The sequence below is a fragment of the Ambystoma mexicanum genome, chromosome 3q (assembly GCF_040938575.1).
Source record: "Ambystoma mexicanum isolate Mex_15411 chromosome 3q, UKY_AmexF1_1, whole genome shotgun sequence".
In the NCBI taxonomy this organism is placed as follows: Eukaryota; Metazoa; Chordata; class Amphibia; order Caudata; family Ambystomatidae; genus Ambystoma; species Ambystoma mexicanum.
In genome coordinates this window covers 228,247,403-228,269,025 of record NC_090926.1, presented here as the reverse complement: position 1 = coordinate 228,269,025, position 21,623 = coordinate 228,247,403, and the positions used below count along the sequence as shown (strand labels likewise).

The window sequence follows — 21,623 nt, the reverse complement described above, 5'->3', positions numbered from 1 at the left end:
TGCCACGTATTGACATCCAATGGGTTGACCAGGTACTCACGTCACATGCCAGTTGGTCTCAGAACTGCAAGGTGACATCATGTAGAGGGTGAATGGATGATGCAGTGGGTGAGATGATGCAGGGCCTAAGTGTTCACCATGGGAGAGGTTTGCAAGTGCAGGACAAGCACTTGCCGGGCCCCGGTGTACAGCTGGGTGCAGTAGCGCTGTTGGCGATCAGCGCTCCATCCCCATAGTCGCTGCTGAGTGCTCCTTTCCCACAACTACATGGCCCTCCAATATTTCCCCAGGGAAGTTTCTGAGTGGTATTTGTAGAGTGATCACATATATAATTGAATTAGGTATTTAATGGGGTTAAATAAGGCATTATATTATAAACAAGCTGCTTCAAAACCACCAAAGCTAAAGGGGGTGTGGTGGAGAAATGGGGGTACCAATCCCATCTATGCTAGGGTTACCTTCAAGGATACTGGGAAACTTTGAAACTGAATAGGTACAGCAGTTCAAATATTTTGGATGGCTCTATTTGGTTTTGTCCTCCTACATGACAAAGTGGTTAGTTACTTGGTGGTAGATTTCTTTGTGGTTTTATTTCTTTTAATACAGGGCCCTCCATATCTCCCCTCCCAGCCCCATCCACTTCCACATCCTTTTCCACTCCTCCACACCTTGTACCCCTCTTAACATCTGTTTTTACCCCTGATGAAACCTACCATGGATTAATTTACCACTTCCTAATGTGTGGGGATAAATACTGCGGCACACAAACCAGGATGCCCTTACAAAGCCCAAAGACATAGTCCTGGGTGAGGTGGGTGGTTTCAGGCTGGGGGGGCTGCTGAAGGCTTCAGGCAATCAAAATTTGAGGTACTTCCTGAACTTCAGGTAGTTTTGCTGGGCTCAGAACTTCCTTGCGAGGTGATACCATAACTTAGTGTCCACAAAGGCAAGGCTTCTTACATGAGCATGCTTCTTTCTGCAGCATGGCTGTTGCGTGAATCATCCGAGGATCCTGGTTGTCTCTAGAGACCTTGTGGCTGATGCTTGCTTCTTTCTACAGCATAGCTGTTGTCTGGATGATCAGAGGATCCTGGTTGGGGCATTAGGCTTGAAAAGCCTGGACAGATATTGGGGCCCCGTATCTCCATAGACCTTGTGGCTGATGCTTGCTTCTTTCTGCATCATAGCTGTTGCGTGGATGATCTGAGGGACCTGGTTGGGGCATAATGTTTGAATAGTCTGGACAGATATTGGGACCCCTTATCTCTAGAGACCTTGTGGCTGATGCTAGCTCCTTTCTGGAGCATAGCTGTTGCCTGAATGATCTGAGGATCCTGGTTGGAGCATAAGGTTTGAATAGTCTGGACAGATATTGGGGCCCCATATCTCTAGAGACCTTGTGGCTGATGCTAGCTTCTTTCTGGAGCATAGCTATTGCCTGAATGATCTGAGGATCCTGCATGGAGCATAAGGTTTGAATAGTCTGAACAGATATTGGGCACCTTATCTCTAGAGACCTTGTGGTTGATGCTAGCTTCTTTCTGGAGCATAGCTGTTGCCTGAATGATCCGAGGATCCTGGTTGGAGCATAAGGTTTGAATAGTCTGAACAGATATTGGGGCCCTGTATCTCTAGAGACCTTGTGACTGATGCTTGCTTCTTTCTACAGCATAGCTGTTGTGTGGATGATCTGAGGAACCTGGTTGGGGCACAAGGTTTGAGTAGTCTGGAAAGATATTGGGGCCAGTGTCTATTGAGATCTTGTGGATGTTTCTAACCACCTTGGCCTGGATCCTCTGTTCCATTGGGAGCTTGTGCAGGGACATTAAGACCTGGTTGATGTGTTCTCGATTCTGTAAGGCCCATATAAGTGGCAGTTCCGCTCTGGATGAGTTGCAATTGATATAGGCCTTATCTAATGCCTCTGTGGGCATTCTCTGGCAAACTCCGCTGGGATAGGACCAGGACTCCAACAAATCTGTTCTTTGATAGGCTCCTAAGAGTGGAAGGGCTATCTTCAGAAGGTGAAGTTGGAAGTCAGCTTTCTATTAGTAGTGGTGAACTAAATTGTGTAGGGGTGCTTATTTATCATATTTATATTAAGTGTACTTCAACTATTCATGAATTGTATTTTTTACATTATATGACGATCTGTTTTTTTATTAACCATCAAACAAAAAAGAAAATCAGCTTTTTGGCATATAACAGCATCATTTATACTTCATGTAACCTGGCACGATTTTTCCAGTTTCTGGCTTTCCTTTTGCAAACTATTCTAATCTTTAGTCTATTGGCGTGAAACACGACTACTGCCAGAATGCATCAGTTTGTTAAGTGAAAGACCAGGATAGGACACAAGGGTGTCTGCGATAGAGGTGATGGCTTACTCGACACAGGTGGAAAGGTCATTCGATGGCAGAGTGGTGTCTTATTACTTGACGGCACAACACATGACCGAGACTGTGATGCCGATCATGAGGGCTATGTTTCTGGGCTTCTTGGTGGTGCCAGGAGCGAGCAATGCCAACATGCCCCCTTGCATTTAGTGGGGGCTCGCTCGTCCTGTTTTTCCTTGGATAGAACCTCCGAGGTAACAGCAGTGACCTCAGAGCAGGGTTGCTTCAAGGCCCCGCCTCCAGGGGTGTAAAAGGATGTGGGTGGGACACAGAGGATGGGGCTGTCCTCTGAGCTAATGCACACCACATAATGCACCCAGCTATGAGCCAAAACTAAACAAGGCAGATGTTGGGAGTTTAGTTGCATAAGGTGGCACCCCAGGGGGAGCATTACTGATTTTAAGGCACATTACACATACTCACATGAATTTTCTGTATGCTAGCGTTGCTTGTTCATTTCCTGTCCATCCGTGTTCCTGTGCTTCCATGCTACCATTGGTCAACGTGCATTGAGATGGTAAAGGCCACTCCTTGGCCCACCACAACTAAACATTTCACCTGTGGCAGATCTGAGCCATCCCCAGTTCCTCATATCCATCCACCCTCCATCTCCGGTGCCCACTGCTGTGTCCTTTGCTTCACAGAAAGTGGTCTCCGGGCCATTTAGTGCCCTATGAGGGCTAAGCATGCGCACATCAGGGCAGTGGTTTCAAGAACAGCTCTTCCAGCCTGTCCCTTAAATCAAGAGGAAGGTGGGGCGGGGGGAAAAAAAACAAGCGATGTATTGCAGGAATCACAAGCTATTGTTTTGGAAACAACAGTTCGTTCTAACGTGCTAGTCATATCTTTTTTTAAATTTTAAACCTCTGTGCCAACGACTCAGTGCCCTCAATCCCATGTGAGCTGATGGAGGAACCGATGCCCTCGCTTTACGCAGGGCATCACTGCCTTGATCCTTGAAGCACAGTCCCTAACTTATTGCACCAGTTGAACCCTATGCTCACCATTATGCAACCCCAAACAATCACATCACTGGGGCTGACCACCTGCAGCCCCTCCTCGACCTTCACCTCTGCTATAAAGGGAAACGTCACCAGACAATGGAAGCCATCAGTGAGCTGGGGTCCTTTCGACGCCAAAATACACACAATGATAACATCAGGGCTTTGTGTATAAATATATATTGTCACTCTCTCATTGGCTGTGAACGAGAATCCGCTCAGTGTCACAAGAATACAAGGATTCCATCTCAGGTCCGCCCGCTTCAGTGCGGCAATGTAAGGGCGGCAGCGGGTCCCATTGTTGACTTCTCCAGAAAGGGGTGGCTCGAACGGGTGCTATGGTTACATAAGGGTAATGCACACATTTCAGGAAGCTTATACTTGCTTCCCTCTACCATTGTTAAATATCAGGTCCTGCTGTAAACAAACGGTATAGAAATGAAGGCAGGCAATAAAAAGTGCATCAGAAGTTGTTCTGATTGAGACCAGCCCTGCATACATTGTTCTCTTCCCAAACCCCGCGGGTCGGATCACTTGCCGCACACACCTATTTCTCCCTCATTTCAGGGATCCGCCGTGTCCTGTGCACCGCCCAGACTCGTCCTCTTTTCTGCAGTTGACACTTTCCACCTATTCCAGCACCAACAACTCCTTGGAAAACGGTGGCGAATCAGGGCCGTGTTCCGGAGCATGCGCAAATGATGCTAGGAATTTGATGTGGCTCGGAGTAAACATTGAACTCGGTAATTCATCCCACTCTTCCGAGTTTCCCGCCAGCCGATGGAAATCCTAAGAGTCTGTCAAGGTGAAGGAGGCGTGCCCTACTCCGCCATGTAATGTGCCTGCGTCTTGAGTTCTGCATGGTCCAAGTGCAGTTTCCAAGGCTCTCTACCCACTACTTCAAGTAGGTCCATTAAAAAGGCAGTCTGTCATGTGCTTCCTTCTGCAAATGGAGCGCTCCACACTGGATACATCCACACGTGCAACCAAGGGAAGCCGACCTTTCTTCAGACCCAAACTGTTGCAGTCTTCTGGCTGATTGCCTCCTGTTTGATGGGTGGGAAAATAGAAGTGATTGGTGTTAATTATTGTTATTATTTGTATAATGTTTTTATTAGTTCAATTAACTATTTCACATATATTACAATTCCATAATCTAGACAACAATTAAAATAGTTGACATATTGAAATTATTTCTTATAAAAAATCCACATGCATCAAACTTTGCACATGCTTTCAGCCATATATTAAATAGTGCAATCATTGATGCAATATTCCAAAAATTATCTAATTTATTTATGTATTGCCCATCTACCATGCCATCACCAATCTTGCATTCCAAGTTAAGATTCTTGAGAAAGCAGCAGTCACACAACTCCTCCAACTCATGGACAGCAACAACCTCCTTCATTCCTACCAATCTGTCTTCAGATCCAGATGCAGGACAGAAACGGCTACCAGAAAGCTGATCGATGATGCCCTTAATATCCTCAATGATGACCATCCTTGCCTCCTGGTTCTCCTCAGCATCTCATCAGCATTCAACAAAGAAGACAACCTGACACACACTGACATTCTGCATTGCCAATTTGACATCATCAAGACCACCCTCACCTGGTTCAACTCCTACCTTGCTAACTGCCTCCAGTCTGTCCAAATGGATTCCTCCAGATAACCAACCCATCAACTGTGGAGGCCCCTTTGATCATCAACCATCACATGGAACCGTTTGGAACACCCCGGAGTCCACACAACACCCACATCCACAAATACAGAGATGACAAACAGCACTACCTCAAGATATCCTCCCTCAGAGACATCCACAGGCTCAAGTACTGCTTCACATTGAGGCAGTACTGGATGTTCAGTGCTCACTTGAAGGTCAACCCCTCCAAGATTGAACTCCTATTGTCTGATCAACAACACCAAACACCCTGACATTCAGGCCTGTCTCTCCGCCATGAAACTCGAGGGTTGCACACACAGTCTCATCACCTGCGCCAAGTCCCTTCGGTTTTATATCAACAGACACATCTCCTTTAAGGAGCACATAGCAAGGAAGACACAAATGGCTTGGCACTATCTTTTTCTCCTGTGGAAATCAAGCCCTTCATTCCAGCAAACAACTTCAGATGGGCATTACCACCTGGATGGCTTTCAAGTGTCCCACTGCACCCCTGAGATGTGACCTAAATGCATCAGCACAACACATCATCAAAAGACTCCACATATTCCACCACATCACCACGACCTTCATCGAACTGTACTGGCTCCTGCTGCAAGCAGGTATACCTTTAAATCCTGCTGCTTCCAGCACCTATCAATGGTGGTCTAACTTTTCCCACTTACCATGTTGCGCTCCACGTAGACGACTGCATCGTGGACAGTCACAAAAACATGCTGAGTGCTCAAGTGCTCCATGAGGCCGCTGGAAGTCAGAGTCTTCAGTACATTGTCTAGAGAAGCAGGAAAGAGCAGGTGAAGCACATAGACTGGTCAGGAAAGTATCTGTGGTTATAGTTGTATTCCGTGTGTGATTATTTGTGGTTTCCCCAAATCATAAAATAGAGCTACACACACATTAATGTGAATAAATGGCCATACACAGTTGTGGCACGTTAAGATATCCTGACCCAGTAGGTCTAGAATATCTTTCCTATGTATTAGGGGGAAGTGATTATGAGAATAAACCATGTTAAGTTAATGTTATAGGCTTAACATGCCTGAGGCCAGGATACTAGACCTGCTGCCCCTAGAGCAGAGAAGTCAAGAGGCCAATAAGACCCACACCCACAGTCAAAAAGTCAGAATCCCTGGCATAAGAGATCAAAAGCCGTTGAAAAGATGCACCTACAGTCCAGCCTTGAATTAGCCACTTGCAGGGTCAATGGATCAAATGCCCCAAATGAGTCGCAAATAGAAGAAAGACTTACAGAGCCCAATCTAGACCTGAGAAATCAAACAACTTCCAAGAGAGGCATGATGATCAAAAGATCCTAGGCCCTCAAAGAGCCTCGGGCAGAGCGACCTCCTTCCCTGGTTTGTCCCTGACAATGTTCTTAGACTGCTCTTTACAATGAATACTGCATAACAACATGTACTGTACTTTGATCTTCAAAAAGGGGTTTGATTGAAAAAACAACGCACAAAGAGAGCAGGTTTGAACCCCACCTCACATCAGAAAGACTTGTGAAGCAATGGGCCGTGTCCTTAGTTCCAAGTCATATAGGCTGACTCTGTCAACGTGACCTGTAGAAGGTGTTCAACCAAGAGAATACTTTATGTTTGGTGATGCGGTTCTCTGCATGTTCAGATATTTAGATGTGGCTCTTGGAGGATATTTGACTCTAGTGCAAACTTTTTTAGCTCACTTTTGTGTCTTGGCTCTAGCTTGCATTCGCTGTGTGCCTCTGATCTCTTGGCTCTAGTTCATATTCTTCATGGTCGTTTGACTGGTTGACTTTGGCAAACATTCCTCAAAAATATCAAACTTTTTCAGTGTAGTCTGGCTTCTTCTGGGATCTCTTAACTTCAGCTTGGATTCTTCAGAGATATTTGCATACATTGAAGGATTCTGTAACCTTGACATTTGTATGGATTCTTCAAGAGATATCAACTCTTTTTCTATAGTACAGGCTTTTCAAAAGTGTGACCTCTTGATTATGTTACACATGTTCTAGGGCCTTTGACCTTTAAGCTGGATTGGTGCGCTTGAACTGTGGTTCTATTTCAGATTATTCAGGAATGTTTAAGCCCTTCACTAGTTTTGATGTTCGACATGCATTTGAATATTTTACTGTTATTGATACTCGTGTAAAGCTTTAAACCTTTTGACCGTACCATGGATTTTCCATGGACTTTGGACTGAGTTTCATTTGAATGCTTCAAAAACCTCTGATATTTTGAGTCCTTAACGGGTTTGTTCAAGGGGTCTTAATCACTTGTTTCCAGTTTCAACACATCAATGGCTGTTGACCTTATGGATCCTCTAAGGTCTTTTGACTTCTTGCCTCTATATTGTATTTGTCAAGGTCTTTGAGTCTTTTGAATCTAGTATGTTTTTCACAAAGTTTTTTTTTACCTCTTGGCTCTATGTTAAATTCTTTAGAGATATTGATTACTTGATTTTAATTGTGGCTTCTTCAAAGTCTTGGTCTCTTGGTTAATTTAGTTTTTTTTTTATTACGCACCTAATACCATACCTGAGTTTGGTTTCTAAGCCCGGATCTGGGATTAGAACCTCAGTTGCTCTGCGTGCTCTTGCTTCCAGGACCAGCGTGTTGGCGCTGTGCTATCTTCTTTTCATTTTAGATCGTTTGCGGGTTTTAGACCTCTTGATCAATTCTAGTGCAGATTCTTCAGGTGGTTTCATTCTTTTGACTCTGGTTTACATTATTAAAAGGTGATTTAACTCATACTTAGATCCTTTAAATGCATTTGACCTCTAGAGTGTGATCAGTGATATATAAGAGCATATGACAGCTCAACGTGAGATATTGAGCTATTCATTGGAAGGATAACACACTGACCCTTTTATTTAGCAATTAAATATCTGCAAAGCTGCTATTTTAAGTGACTGAATTGCTTAAATATTCGACAGCAACTTTAAATTAAATTGTAGAAAGTATATTCAGGGACAAAGAGGGTACAAGCTAACGTATCAGGAGATGGAAGGAAAGCATGTTAAACAATAGCAGTATAAAACAGAATGTTGCCTATCAAGCAGCTCCCCAATGAAACACTCTGTCACTGAAGGCCCCACCCTTATAGGTTTTACAAAACTGTAGAACCCCGTCTTTTAAAACAAACTCGACTCGCAGTCATTTTGGTTTCAGTAGTGCCACCGGTCTGTCCGTTCCTTCCGCTGCGAGAGTTTTACTTTACAAATTCCACTTGGATTCCCTTAAACCTAGAAATCAGTTTTGAAGCGGCATGCTCCCTCTGGCCCTTTATCAGCAGAGAAGGAGAACGATTGGTTGGGTGCATGCTGGATTAGGTCTGTTTCCTTTTGGAATAATAGGGCTAAGTTACCAAAATGGGCATCATCTTACCATTACAGCCCGCCAGGTAGAGGTGGATGCCAGCCTTATGACATTCTATGCACATCTACGAAAGAGAGAGAGAACATTAGTGTAAAACGGAGATTAGGGTGCAGCCCACAGCAGTATAAGATGTGGGTTGCCCAACACTCAAAATGGGAAGCGCACTAGTTCCAAAGTTCCTAACAGATACTCCTTCCTCTATATCCATTCAGAACCTTTCCTTTCCTGTGCTTGACATCCAAAGATGTGCCAATGTGTCTCTTTTATAACATGGGATTATTAGTAGGGTCCGATTTGCATCCTGTTTCCTTTCCTAGAGATCCCAGGAGCAGAATAGTCGGGATAGTCCTACTTTTTTCAGAAAAACAAGTATGAAAATGAACAAAAACTCCCCATCTACAAAATTGTAATTGTAATGAGGATTTTGACAGTCCCTCAAAAGGTACATGGGTGTTGGCGGGTAAGAGTTAACATGGGGAGAGGAGAACCAAGAGGAGTTATGGGGTGGAGGAGAACTCTCCCAGAAAAGGAAAGGGGGATAATAAAAAAAAAACGGACCGACATTAGAGGAATTCTTAATTTATTCATAGAACTGAATGGTTTTTTTTAGGCTTACTATTGTGCAACAACTGTCACAAGTCTAGACAACCCACAGTGCTGGCAGTTTTTACTTCAGTTACTTTTTATGCCCTTGAAAATGTCCAGGCAGGCCTACACAGTAGAGGCACGGAGACTGATCTACAGGGAAACCAGGGGTGTTCCCATCAAGTCAATATCAAGGCGGGATGATAGCCTTGACAAGCTGGTAGAGCTTCGGAGGGTGGACACACACGCCACAAAATCACTAACAGACTTTTTGGATTATTTTGCAAAAAACACATTTTTTATTGTTAACAAAAACAAATGCCCACTAGAGAAGCCAACTGCAACAAAGAGGTCCCTATCCGCCACTCAGAAGACATGTCATTCCATGGAGACATCGCTGATACAGCGCCACGCCAACTCCGGATGTTTACCTGAATGAAGAGCCGGGCGCCCGCCACGTCAATGAAGATGATGCCGCCGCAATTTACGATGACAGACTGGATGTCTTGGGAGCCTGGGGTGGGGGGAGATATAAAAAGGACATTGAGCAGTCTGCATGCTGCCCCTACACGGTGGCCCCCCGCGTATCAGTGACGGAGACCACATGGGCCCTTAGGGTGAGAAGGAAGACGGGACCCGTAGGGATCTGCAATGTCTGCCGGCCTGGATAAAGGGTGTCTATGGGAGAGAGGCTTCCTCTGCCCGCCCCTTCCCCTTGTTGCCCTTGCCCAAACATGCAAACCGTGTATGATTTCTGCTAAAGCCCCTCGAATGCCCCCTCTGATGCCCAATGTCCTTACTAGTAAGGGAGAAAAGAGTGAAGATGACTCCTACCCGCCCTAGAGTTATGGAATATTGATATAGGTGCCTTCTTTGGAATATGGATATATAGGCGTCTTCTAACCCGGCAAGCAGGGATCTGATAGACAGTCACGCAACACGCCCTACCGGCTGCTTTCCAAATGAGAGGATACAACACTAGGAACACTCTGCTAAACCCACACTACTGCAAGGAAATGTGGAAAGCAGGTGAGCAGCGAGAGCTAACGGGCAAGCCTAGCTGATCACTGCAGGTCCAGACTGATACACCATGCGAAATAGACAAACCCTTCATGCTGCGCCTACTGAATTTGGAAATCGACAACATGCCACCAAGACAGCATCCCTCAATTTAAAGCTACAATGAAAAAGTGGAGGCCTCTCCTAAGAGAGCAGGCAGCTGTGGTGCTTAAAGGTCGGAATTTCGGCGCTGGTGAACAGTACCTCTCAAAGGCAACTCTAAAGCCTTACCTGCGAGTAACCCTGCGTGAGATACCCCAGCTGCGTCAGCACCGCGTGGACTATAGCTCCAAATGGACGTCTGTTCATAAGACCACAGGGCAGGCACATGCTTGAGTCTGGCCAGTGGGCTGCAAAGCGGGCAGGGTATTTCCTCATGCAAGTGTTGAGAAAGTGGGTTTTAGTTTTGGCCATTGCACTGTGTGTGGATCGAGGTGTTACTTGATGAATGCAAGCGTAAAGGGAAAGCGTGTAGTTTTGCTTAGTTTATGCCCCCGTTGTACTTAGGTATGATTTGGGGTGTGTAGGTCTGCTGGCTTTCACTTTTGAACTTGGCCCTTGCACTAGAAACATATAGAGATCAAAACGAGTACCTCCTTCTGGGGGCAAGACGTCTGTGTCCGCAAGATACACAGGATTGGCGATTCCATTTGCCTGCAGAGAAAACAAACAATAAAGCCCCAGATGGGAGGGCGCCTCAGATTAAGAATCATACAGGCTATGCAGTCCTACAAGGCAATGACAGACGCGTTAGGCAGGAGCATCCGTCTGACTTTAGGAAAATGAGCACAGGCGCCCCCTACTCAGTGGAGCGGTTATAAATATGCGGGCAATATATCAGTGGTCCTGAAAAAACGCAGGGACACTTTCCTCTGCAAGAAAAGCAGGGCACATGTCTGGCATACAAACAAAGAAGCTTCTTCGCTATAAAAAATGACAGGTTCAAGCATTAACTTTACATGCAATTAATGGCACCCCTATACATTGTGTAGAGTGTGACATCATCTCACCTACATTTTAAAAGGAGCGGGAGGTGGTGCCTGGGGGGAGGGGATTGAGCAAGCCACACTCGGAGCTAACCATCGGTCCTTGAGTTGTGGCTGAATACTCCGCAGCTCACCCTGCGGCAGGGCCAAGGGCGACACAGCCACATCCTATAGAATGTGCCTTCAGGCATGTGGCTTGTCACAAGAAATAAAATAAAGAAATAATCAAATATGAGCTGGAGACCAGCTACCTAGAGGCCATTCATCATCCCATTGCCGGGAGGAGCCCTGCTCCCCGCCCAACCAGTCACCATGAGGCGACTAGATGCTATGGCAGTTGCCAATCTCCTTGCATGCTCTGAACCCTGTCATTTTGAGGGTCAGGAAGCTTGTGGGAGGTGCATGCCCACAGACAAGCTGGAGCAGTGGCGATAGACGGTAGGAGTGCTGCGGGTGAGCTGGGGCTGCTTGATGGGTACTCCCCTGGATGTGCACTGAGGAAGGGGACGCAAGGAAGCTGCCACAGATACACAAGGTCCAACAGCAGCAACACCTGGACTTGAATGGGGCCTCATCTGCCGCGGCGTGAAGGCCGACGCCATTCATAGGCGGAGGAACACTAGGTTTAGTTGATTGTGGCAACCCTATTGCATGATACGGCACCTGTTCGGGAGTGTGAAACGGCAAAAGCTACTCAGGCAGGGACTTGTCACTTGCCTGCTTGAGCAATGATATCATGTTAACCACTACAGCGTACAACTACCACAGGGATGCTCTTGTACATGAGTTCCATTGGACCCATTCATCAACGACACACCAACCCAAAACTCATAGCACCTCCGTCTGATGTCACTGCAGCGAAACATGAATGTCATAGTTCACTCTGGTGATGTCCCACACATCTACCTGCTCTGCACGATGCACCCAACAGAGCACTGGAAAATCTCTGCACAGGTGTCTCTTCATGCAGCCTCCTCAGACGCCTACCAGCAGCGTGAAGCCTGCCCCCAGCCCGCCTGCATGCTGTGCTTAACATGGACGCCTTTGAGGGTCCTACCCTTCCTCCAGATAGACACTCACGTGCAACATAGAATTCTGCATGGGTGACTGCCAACCAAGGGGAAATATTGCACCTCGGGGTTCAGGGTCGCATCATAGGCAACCCGAGCTTCACTCTCATTGCCTATCGGATGTAACTCTGATCCCCCAGGTGGACTATTTCCTTGTAGTCGATAGTCACCCATGCAGGATCCTTTATGTTGCAGTCATGTGGTGGGAGGTAGATTTTGCAGCCCTCTGACAGGGGTTTTCTAAGGGTCAGAACAGACCCCATTTCTCTCTGTTCCCCTCTCGAGAATTAGGCATCCCGTGTCAACCCACCACGAGAGTGGGGATAAACAGTGCACCCCAGCTGAATATTTCCTTAAGAGCATTGGCATCTTGCATGGCCAACGGCATCACCAAACATTGCAAGCCAACAGGGCATTCTTTTGGGAATTCTGGCACCCACAAAGAGCAATGACATTATCACATAGTCCCGAGGAACAAAACAATGTGGACCCTTTCACTATACTGACGTCATCAGTACATGTGCAGGGGGTCGGGGCTATAATAAGATGTGGAAACCATATCACTGTATTGACATCATTAGTACATGCTCAGGTGAACTGGCCTACATGGAAATTAAGATACACGATGTTGACATTATCAGCACATGTACAGGTGAGCTGCTCTATAAGCAAATGAAGATAACCGATGTTGACATCATCAGCACACATGCAGGTGGGCTGCTCTATAAGCAAATGAAGATAACCGATGTTGACATTATCAGCACATGTACAGGTGAGCTGCTCTATAAGGAAATGAAGATAACCGATGTTGACATTATCAGCACATGTACAGGTGAGCTGCTCTATAAGGAAATGAAGATAACCGATGTTGACATTATCAGCACATGTACAGGTGAGCTGCTCTATAAGGAAATGAAGATAACTGATGTTGACATTATCAGGACATGTGCAGGTGGGCTGCTCTATAAGGAAATGAAGATATCCTATGTTGACATTATCAGCACATGTGCAGCTGGACTGCTCTATGAGGAAATGAAGATAGCATGTGCTGACATCATCATCACATGTGCAGGCTCTATAAGGAAATGAAGCTGCCCGATGTTGACATCATCAGGACATGTGCAGGTGGGCTGCTCTGAAGGATATGATGAAAATATACATTTTCAAAAAGCTAGTAGGGCTACGACACAGCTATTCACATGTCAAATGAGTGTGTCTTTCCTTACATTCAATCCTCCTTTGAGTACAGGTCGATCTCTTCATAATACAGTATCACCAGTGTAGTGTGCACGATGCTGACGTCACCAGTCAGTGACTCAAGAATCATCAGTGTATAGAGACCCGTCCTCAGTGTGCGACAGCAGAGTTTCTCATGTCTGCGGGGCCTTACCAGTACACTGATGCCAGCTGTTCTCCCTTTCTCCTGGGCCTTCAAGGCTTTCTCCCGCTTCCTGATCCTCTGGGTTATCCCCAAGAGGCTGCTCACAGCCTCCTTGAAGAAGTTCCGGTTTCCGTAATACACAGGGGCGTTGTATGACAGTATCTTCAGGCCGGGGATCTCAAGGCACTAGAGGCAGGTTAAAAGGAAATAAAGGACCTTTCATTAGTGGATGCTCAGACCAACCGCACGCATGTTCTAGAGTAGCTGATAAAGAAGCGCGGATCCCATAAAGACATTGTGACTGGCTATGGCAACTCCTGTGGAAGGCATGTGCTGTGTTCTGAACAATCACTGGAAAGGACAACAATAACACGTGTTTAGAAATGTCTGGTCCATGGAGTGGCAGCAAGGAATGGAATCCTGCTAAACGTGCATGGATCAGAGACTGGCACAGGGATACAGAGTGTGAGAGTGCTACTGAGGCTCTCAGAGACTGGCACAGCAATACAGAGTGTTGTGAAAACAAAGAAATTGATATGAGGCTGGGAAGCCCAAAGGAAACACACCAACACAGGTTACAAAGGACATACAAAGGGCTTTATTTAAAAGCTACAACAGTTACCAAAAAGTCAATTGACAAACGGATAGCTATTCGGCTCTCAGAGTAACGTAACGAACTTCAACGAAGGTTCGATGCATTAGTAGAGAGACCGTACATTGGGATATTTGTGCTTTTATACTCTTTATCCAGCTCTGGCCAACCCCCTCGCGGGTTAACCATTCTTAGGACCAGGCCTAGGGTTCCTTGCCAGGTCAATCCTATAATTTATAAATTTTGATCAGTTTCGCTGATGTAGTTGTACATTTACACATAGGTCAGGGATAGGACAAGGTCTCAGTTCGCGACCCCGACAAGTGGCCTGCAGGCATATTATTTATTCATGTATGCGGAGGTCACAACGGCCAGAATCTCACTCAGAATGTCATTAGGCCTCCATTTTGATGTTCAGGGTGACTTCCACATTACAAGAGAACCTAAAATGGCGGCTAAATCCAAGATGGCGACTTACACAGTTTTCGTTAAGGTCAAGACCTTGCCGCGGAATCTATTTACACGATATTTTAGACAACTTGGCGTAAGCCAACACACATTCAAATACTGCGATAGGAGGCTTAATATTATTTCAATTCCAACAGACCCTCCTTTTGGCCTATGCCAAGTGCTAACATTATTTCTAATACTTTTGAAAATAACTCCATGTGTTGTCATCCATAGATCCCGAGTCATTGTCTGTAATATCTATAGCCATTAGGTCGTTCATCAAAACCTCTTGTAACACGAATTCTTTAGATGCTGCATCTGGGGCATATATTTTATGCCCTATTGTGCTCACTGCTTGGGCACAACATCCCCCTAGCATTCCACATATACTCGGAAGACATTGAAAACAGCAACAAAGGAATAGCAGGATCCCCAAAATAACCAGAATAATAGAAAGCACCTTCCAACCCCAAGATCGTAAAGAATCCCAGAACCAACTGCTAAGAGTCCAATCTCCTACAGGGATATGTACTTCAGAACTAAGAGTATGCAAGTTCTGTATTGCTTTAAAAATTGTCGGCGAGGAATCTGGTACGAAAAAAAAAAACAAGCGGACCCCACTAATTTGCATACTCCACCTCATTCTGCCAAAATGACATCTAATGCCATCCGATTATGGAGTGCTACCAATCTTATTGCTTTTTGCTCTAAGGTCATATTGTAGAGTATGTCCGTGGTCCGGTTGATCGTTCTCTCCAGTACCCTTGCTAATCCCCTAATGTTCTCTGAGTTTGTTATTTGTCCCCAAAAGGGTACAACTGATTTCGCTATATCTCCCAATACTTGCCCAGGGGTATCTCCGTTCTTGTCCCGCCTTGGGCGAGCCTAAGAAACCTCCAATGTACTAGCTACAAATACCCCGGGTAATAATATTCCTAAATAACAGGTTCCCCATCCTTGGGCAACCAGGGAAATGCTAAACTACCACAAACAAAATAAACAGACCCCCCTACATACAGAGGCCTGTTTTCTCCAGTCAGATTTACAATGTTCTTACAACCTTCAAAATCTCCCATTGGCCTAGTGCCATTTCTTTGTACACAAAAGGGGACCGAGTCAGGGCTATGATTTATAGAATAAGAAGGAGGTACGGCGTCCTTATTGCCTATCGGAGCCATTTTAAAGGAAATTAAAGTTTGAAAAGGAAGAGATAATTTATCAGAAGGCCTAATAAAAGCGACATTAGGTTTACTTCTATTTGCAAAAAGCGAGCATCCCAGGGGAGTCAATTCACGTTTCTCGAAATCATTCAGATTAGTTCCATCGAAGTTCCCTGAGATGCTATCATTCCATCGGCCAAAGAATAGTGCTCTAAGGGAGGCATAGCAAGCAGTCGTTAAAGGTAAAGGATGTATATACCATCCCAGTCCCTTGTTCCCATGTTGCGGTAAATGAGTACAAATCCAACAATTACTCTTATTAAAAATGGCATGAGTTGCATTCATTACTATCATTAGAGTGTTATTATGATACTTTTGTCTATGTTGGGAGTCTCTAGGGGACAGAGTGTGAAGGTGTACAGAAGGAGTCAAAGCAGTTGGTACAATCTCGGTCGGTAGTAAAGGTTTCAGAGGATAGATTTCTTCAAAATAACAAAGTCCTACAGCAGCAGTTGCAAAAATAACAATTATCATTATCAAAACACAGCAGTACGTTTTCGGGGCCCAGGCACATTGTTCATTGTCCAAGTTGGTCACCCCCTTATTCACAAGTCCAATGCGGGGAGCAGCAGCGGAGGTGGCAGGCATTGTAGTTCCTCAATCGACGACCCCAATGTTCGTTGCTGGCGACGCTACGGTCGCACGATTTCTTAGTCCTTCCCAACCCTAGCCAGCAGAATCCCTTTTGTTCAACAGAACTTTCTTATAAAAAGGAAAACTTCCAATCACTTCCTTTTCCCAGATGCACGGAAAAACCCGTGCCGTAGTTCTATTTCCTTCGTCGAAGGTTGTACCTGGTGGTACCCAAAATTGTCTGATCCGGAAATAAGGTGTTGTCACTTCCTGAGGGAAGCGACGTATCGGAGGTGACGGAAGTCGCAGAGCTCGAAACAGTGTTTTCCGGAAGTGATTATTCAAGAGAGTGCGGAGACGAAATGGACTGTTCCCCAAGCTCCTCGGGCTCAGAGGAATTCTCCGACGCACTCACAGCGCTGTTTGCTACTCCAAGATCAGAGACTGTAGCATCAGCGAGGGGTTCTGCTTCTTCTGTAACGTGTGGCGTCAGGTGAGGAAGTTTCTTGACATGCGTCGTGTGGATCCAGTTCTTCTTTCCAGCCACCCGCACTGCTGTCCTGGTGACCAGTAACACCTGCTAGGGTCCCCGCCAGCGAGGCGCGAGACAGGAAGACCTCTCGTAGGCCTTCACTAGGACCCAACTTCCAGGCTGTATATCGTGTCCTGGGCCCGTGAACCGTACAGGTAAAGCCGAGTGCACCTGGTGATAAATGAAATACAGGTTTTTAGTTAACTGGTTACAGTAGTCTACAAGCAATACATTTTCCACCTCTCTCAGGGCTTTAGGTTTCAGGAGACCCCAAATGTTAGCAGGTCTCCCCATCACTACCTCAAATGGAGAAAGCCCGGTTTTAGTCTGAGGTGTGGTACGCATAGCTAATAATACAATAGGTAAGGCATCTGGCCATTTCAGTTTGGTATCAGCACATGTTTTTGCAAGCTTATTCTTTAAGATACCATTGTGTCTTTCCACCAACCCAGCACTTTGAGGATGTCTAGCTGAGTGAAATCGTTTTTCAATACATAAAGCTGTGCATATCTGCAAAATTACTCCTGCAATAAAGTGGGGACCATTATCCGACCAAATTACCCTCAGGAGCCCAAATCGAGGAAAGAATTCTTTTACCATAATCTTTGCAGTGGTCATGGCGGTAGCATCTTTAACGGGAAAAGCCTCAACCCATTTACTGAAGGCACAAATAATTATAAGACCATATTTCAGATTATTACATCGTTCCATCTCAATAAAATCAAAGTGAATGACCTCGAAGGGAACAGAAGGGGGCCCAAAGCTTCCCCTTGGAGTCATTGTCCCCTTACCCACATTGTGCTGTAAGCAGATCATACAGTTCTGGACATGCCTCTTTGCAGTCTCCAGAATCTTGTTATTCACCCAAACTTGTTCTAACATTTTCGTGATTTGCTGGGCACACACATGTGTAGGACCGTGTGCCATCGTAACCATTGCCAATACATATGAATCAGGGAGCAACCATTTTCCTTCGGATGTATCCACCCAACTCCCTTCATCATCCAATTTCCCCATTCCTTCGGCCCACCTTTTAGATTCTTCTATTGTGGCATCAGTTTGAATATCTCGCACAGACCCAATACCTTCATCCATTATGTAAGCATCTCTTATTTCCCTCAAGGCATACATGTCTGTGCTAAGGTCTGTGGCCGTTTGTCTGGCTATCAGGTCCGCAAAAGCGTTCCCTTTGCCCACATCATCTATGACCTTACGATGTGCTGCACATTTCATGATCGCTAACTGTTTAGGGAGTGAGAGTGCCGAGAGTAATTGCACTATCAAAGGGCCATGATGGATCTTGGTTCCATGTGAGGTCAGGAACCCTCTTTCCGACCAGAGCCTTCCAAAGTTGTGAGCCACCCCAAATGCGTACTGGCTATCAGTATATATATTTACTATACGCCCTTGGGAGAGTTCACAAGCTCGGGTCAACGCTATAATCTCTGCGGCCTGTGCGGAGTTATGCGAAATTCTCTTAGTTTCAACAACTTTGCTCAATGTAGTAACTGCATAAGCAGCTGTAGATGTACCATCCGGAAGTTTGAAGCAGGAGCCATCGCAAAACAGCTCCCCTTCTGCATTATCCAAAGGAGTATCTATGAGATCTATCCTGCCCTTCGTTTCTTGTTCAGTGGTATACAGGCAGTCATGTAATTCTTCGTCACCGCAAACAGTGTTTTGCGGGAAAGGTAAGAGTTCAGCCGGATTAAGAACACAACACCTCTTAATTTGGATGTGAGGGGCAAACAGAATTAGTTTATACCTTGTTAACCGCGCAGAGGTGAGGTGTTGCATTTGGGTTTTATTCAATAGAATATCAACAGAGTGAGGTACCATCAAAATCAAATCATGGCCTAGGACCATTCCCTCACTCTGTTTTACAGACGCGGCAGCAGCAGCGACAGCGCGCAAACATCTTGGAAAAGTGCATGCGACAGGATCAAGGGCGGAGGAGGAGTAGCCACACGGCCTATTCTTCCCTCCGTGTTCCTGTGTTAACACAGCCAAAGCACATCCATCAAATTCATGCACAAACAACACAAAGGCCTTGTCATAATTTGGAGTACCCAGAACCGGTGCAGAGCATAACGCGGTTTTGAGAAGCTCAAATGATCGTTGATGTTCCGATTTCCATGGCAGTGGCAGAGAAATGCCCTTCTTCGTCAAAGCCAACATCGGTTTTATCACTAGCGAAAAGTTCGGGATCCACAACCTACAGTAAGAAGCCATACCTATTAAGGCTCTGACTTCCTTCTGTGTATTTGGAACAGACATGCCAGAAATGTGTTTTATTCTTTCAGGTGTCAATCTTCTCCCCTCCTTTGACAGGAGGTAGCCTAAATAGGCGACCTCCTGACAACAATATTGAAATTTTTTAAGCAAAGCTTTATGACCATTTTTAGCTAAATGAACAAGCAACAGTACAGTGCCTTCTTTACAAGCACTCTCAGAGTCTGCAGCCAAAAGCAAATCATCAACATATTGAAGCAGCGTACAAGTAGGTGGCAATTCAAGGGTGTCGAGCTGCTCTTTCAAAGCTATACTATAAATGCTAGGACTTTCAGTATACCCTTGAGGTGCCCTGGTAAATGTAAATGAGTGTCCCCCCAAGGTGAACCCAAACAGATATCTACTTTCCTCATGTATAGGAATGCTAAAGAAAGCGTTTTTTAAATCCACAACGCTGAAGTGCGTAGCCGTAGCAGGGATCATTGTCAATATCGTCGTCACATCGGGCACAATTGGAAATTGTGGGGCGACCACTCTGGTAATAGCACGAAGATCAATTATGAACCGGTATGGAATTGCATTGTCGCCTTTCTTATATACAGGCAAGATCGGACTATTACACAAACGACCTGTAATCTCTTTGATCACCCCACGATGCACAAAATCGGAGACAATGGGCCTCATTACGACCCAGGCGGTAAGGGGTTTACGGCGGCGTAAACAGCGCCGACCCTTACCGCCTGATTTTAGCAGGTGTTAAAATCCATGGCGCTAAGGGACCTTGTTGTTAATTACGCCACCGTAATTTACGGTGGCGTAATTAACGCCTTCCCCACTCCCATTATGCCCTATGGGGCAAAAATGGGAATGGGGAAGGGTAAATGGGGATTGGGGACTTACCGCCCCGCCAACCTCGGAATGGGGCGGTAAGTCAGCCAACCACCATGGCGTAACATAGTTTACGCCATCACCATGGCGTAAACATGGTTTACGCCATGGTGGTAAAGGTACGACCCAGGCGGTAACTTACCGCCTGGGTCGTAATGAGGCCCAATGCATTTCAAAGCACGTTCGCCCTCAACTGATATTTTATACTGCGGAATGCGTGGTAGTTTCACTCCATGTTTCAGAACTATTTTTAACGGGCTCAATCTGTAATACCCCGACATCATTGTCGTCTACCGCCCATAAAGATTCCGGGACAATGCTAAACTCAGGAGGTAAAGGTCGAATCAAGAACTGAGAATTAGGAAGTTGCTGTGGTGAAACCGTCAGCCGTACTCCATCAGATGAACAATGAATTACTGCGTTCAATTTCTTTAACAAATTCAACCCCAGCAAATTCTCTCCACAGTTTGAAGTGAGAAGAAAAGGGCAATGGTCCGTAAAGGGACCCAAAGAAACAGACACCGGTGCAGAAACCAGACAGACAGTTGGTATAACAGAAAACCCTACGGAAACATTTGTTTGCCCTGACAGTGGAATGTTTGGAACCCGAGAATGATCAATGGAGCACTTCTGCGCTCCAGTGTCTATCAAAAACTGGTGATTCCTATTCCCTACTAATAATTCAACGTAGGGGCCTTTCTGATTAACGGGAATATGTGAAGGTTCCAAACCCTGCTTCGGGCAATCCTAATGAAATAGAGTATCGTTGGAAGGAAGCTCTTCAGAAAGGTAGGCAGCAGAAGGGTGATCAAATATGTTCCTCGAGTCCACACTCGAGTTCTGATTTTCCCGTGAAAAAGGTTGCTGAGGATCTTGTAAAATCTGACCTCTATCAGGGCCCCCTGCTCCAGGGCGGCCCCTAGGTCGTCTACCCATACCCCCAAACGCACTGTTTGACTGTTGGCAAAGGGCGGGGCGCTGTGCTCGCCAATGACCTTCCTGGCGGCAATAAGCACATTGATTAATATTCACAGGACCCAAAGGAGCATTTCCTTTTGGGACATACTAACCTCTAGTCTGTGTCGTGCCTCCTCTGGGGTTTCTAACAATTTGCTGTAATAATACTTTGGTTTTCAAATCTCCTTTCCTCTTTTCAATTTTGTCCTTCTCATTGTTAACACGGTTCTCATAATACTGAGCCATGTGCAAAATCTCAGATTGAGATTTTGCCTGCCAAGCGCTCTCAGAGGACATAATCTGTGACTGGATGTCAGGCAACAGTCCACGTACAAATTTGTCTACGAACAACCTTTTCCCAGACTCTGTACCTAAATCCTGTCCACTGAAGTCAGAAAATACCTGCTCGAATCTATTAAAAAATTCAGTGGCGCCTTCAGTTTTTCCTTGGACACAGGCCGTAAGCTTGTCCCAAATAATTATTTTCTCTGGAATTATAGTTTTTAATTTTGCGACAATTCTATCAGGCAAAGTAAGTATTACCTGTGGGGGTTTCTCACCAGCTGGTCTTTCCCCATCAATCCTAATCATATTAGCCCACGTATCTCCCAACCCTGGCACATCGTCTACTGTCCGAACCTGTTTCCATACATCTACGG

At 45.6% G+C, this 21,623-nt stretch overlaps 1 protein-coding gene across 1 annotated transcript in view; it reads right to left on the bottom strand.

Moving 5' to 3' along the window:
- Positions 1-3,178: 3,178 nt before the first annotated feature.
- The window catches only part of LOC138582358 (solute carrier family 26 member 10-like), a 170,816-nt gene continuing 152,371 nt past the window's right edge, over positions 3,179-21,623 (bottom strand). Inside the window, exons 13-18 of the mRNA XM_069653608.1 lie at positions 13,530-13,706; positions 10,677-10,737; positions 9,456-9,538; positions 8,449-8,503; positions 5,747-5,853; positions 3,179-4,443 (exon numbers count right to left, since the gene is read on the bottom strand). Of these exons, the coding sequence (XP_069509709.1) occupies positions 4,405-4,443; positions 5,747-5,853; positions 8,449-8,503; positions 9,456-9,538; positions 10,677-10,737; positions 13,530-13,706 (522 nt within the window). The 3' untranslated portion in view covers positions 3,179-4,404. The remainder of the gene's footprint in view (positions 4,444-5,746; positions 5,854-8,448; positions 8,504-9,455; positions 9,539-10,676; positions 10,738-13,529; positions 13,707-21,623) is intronic.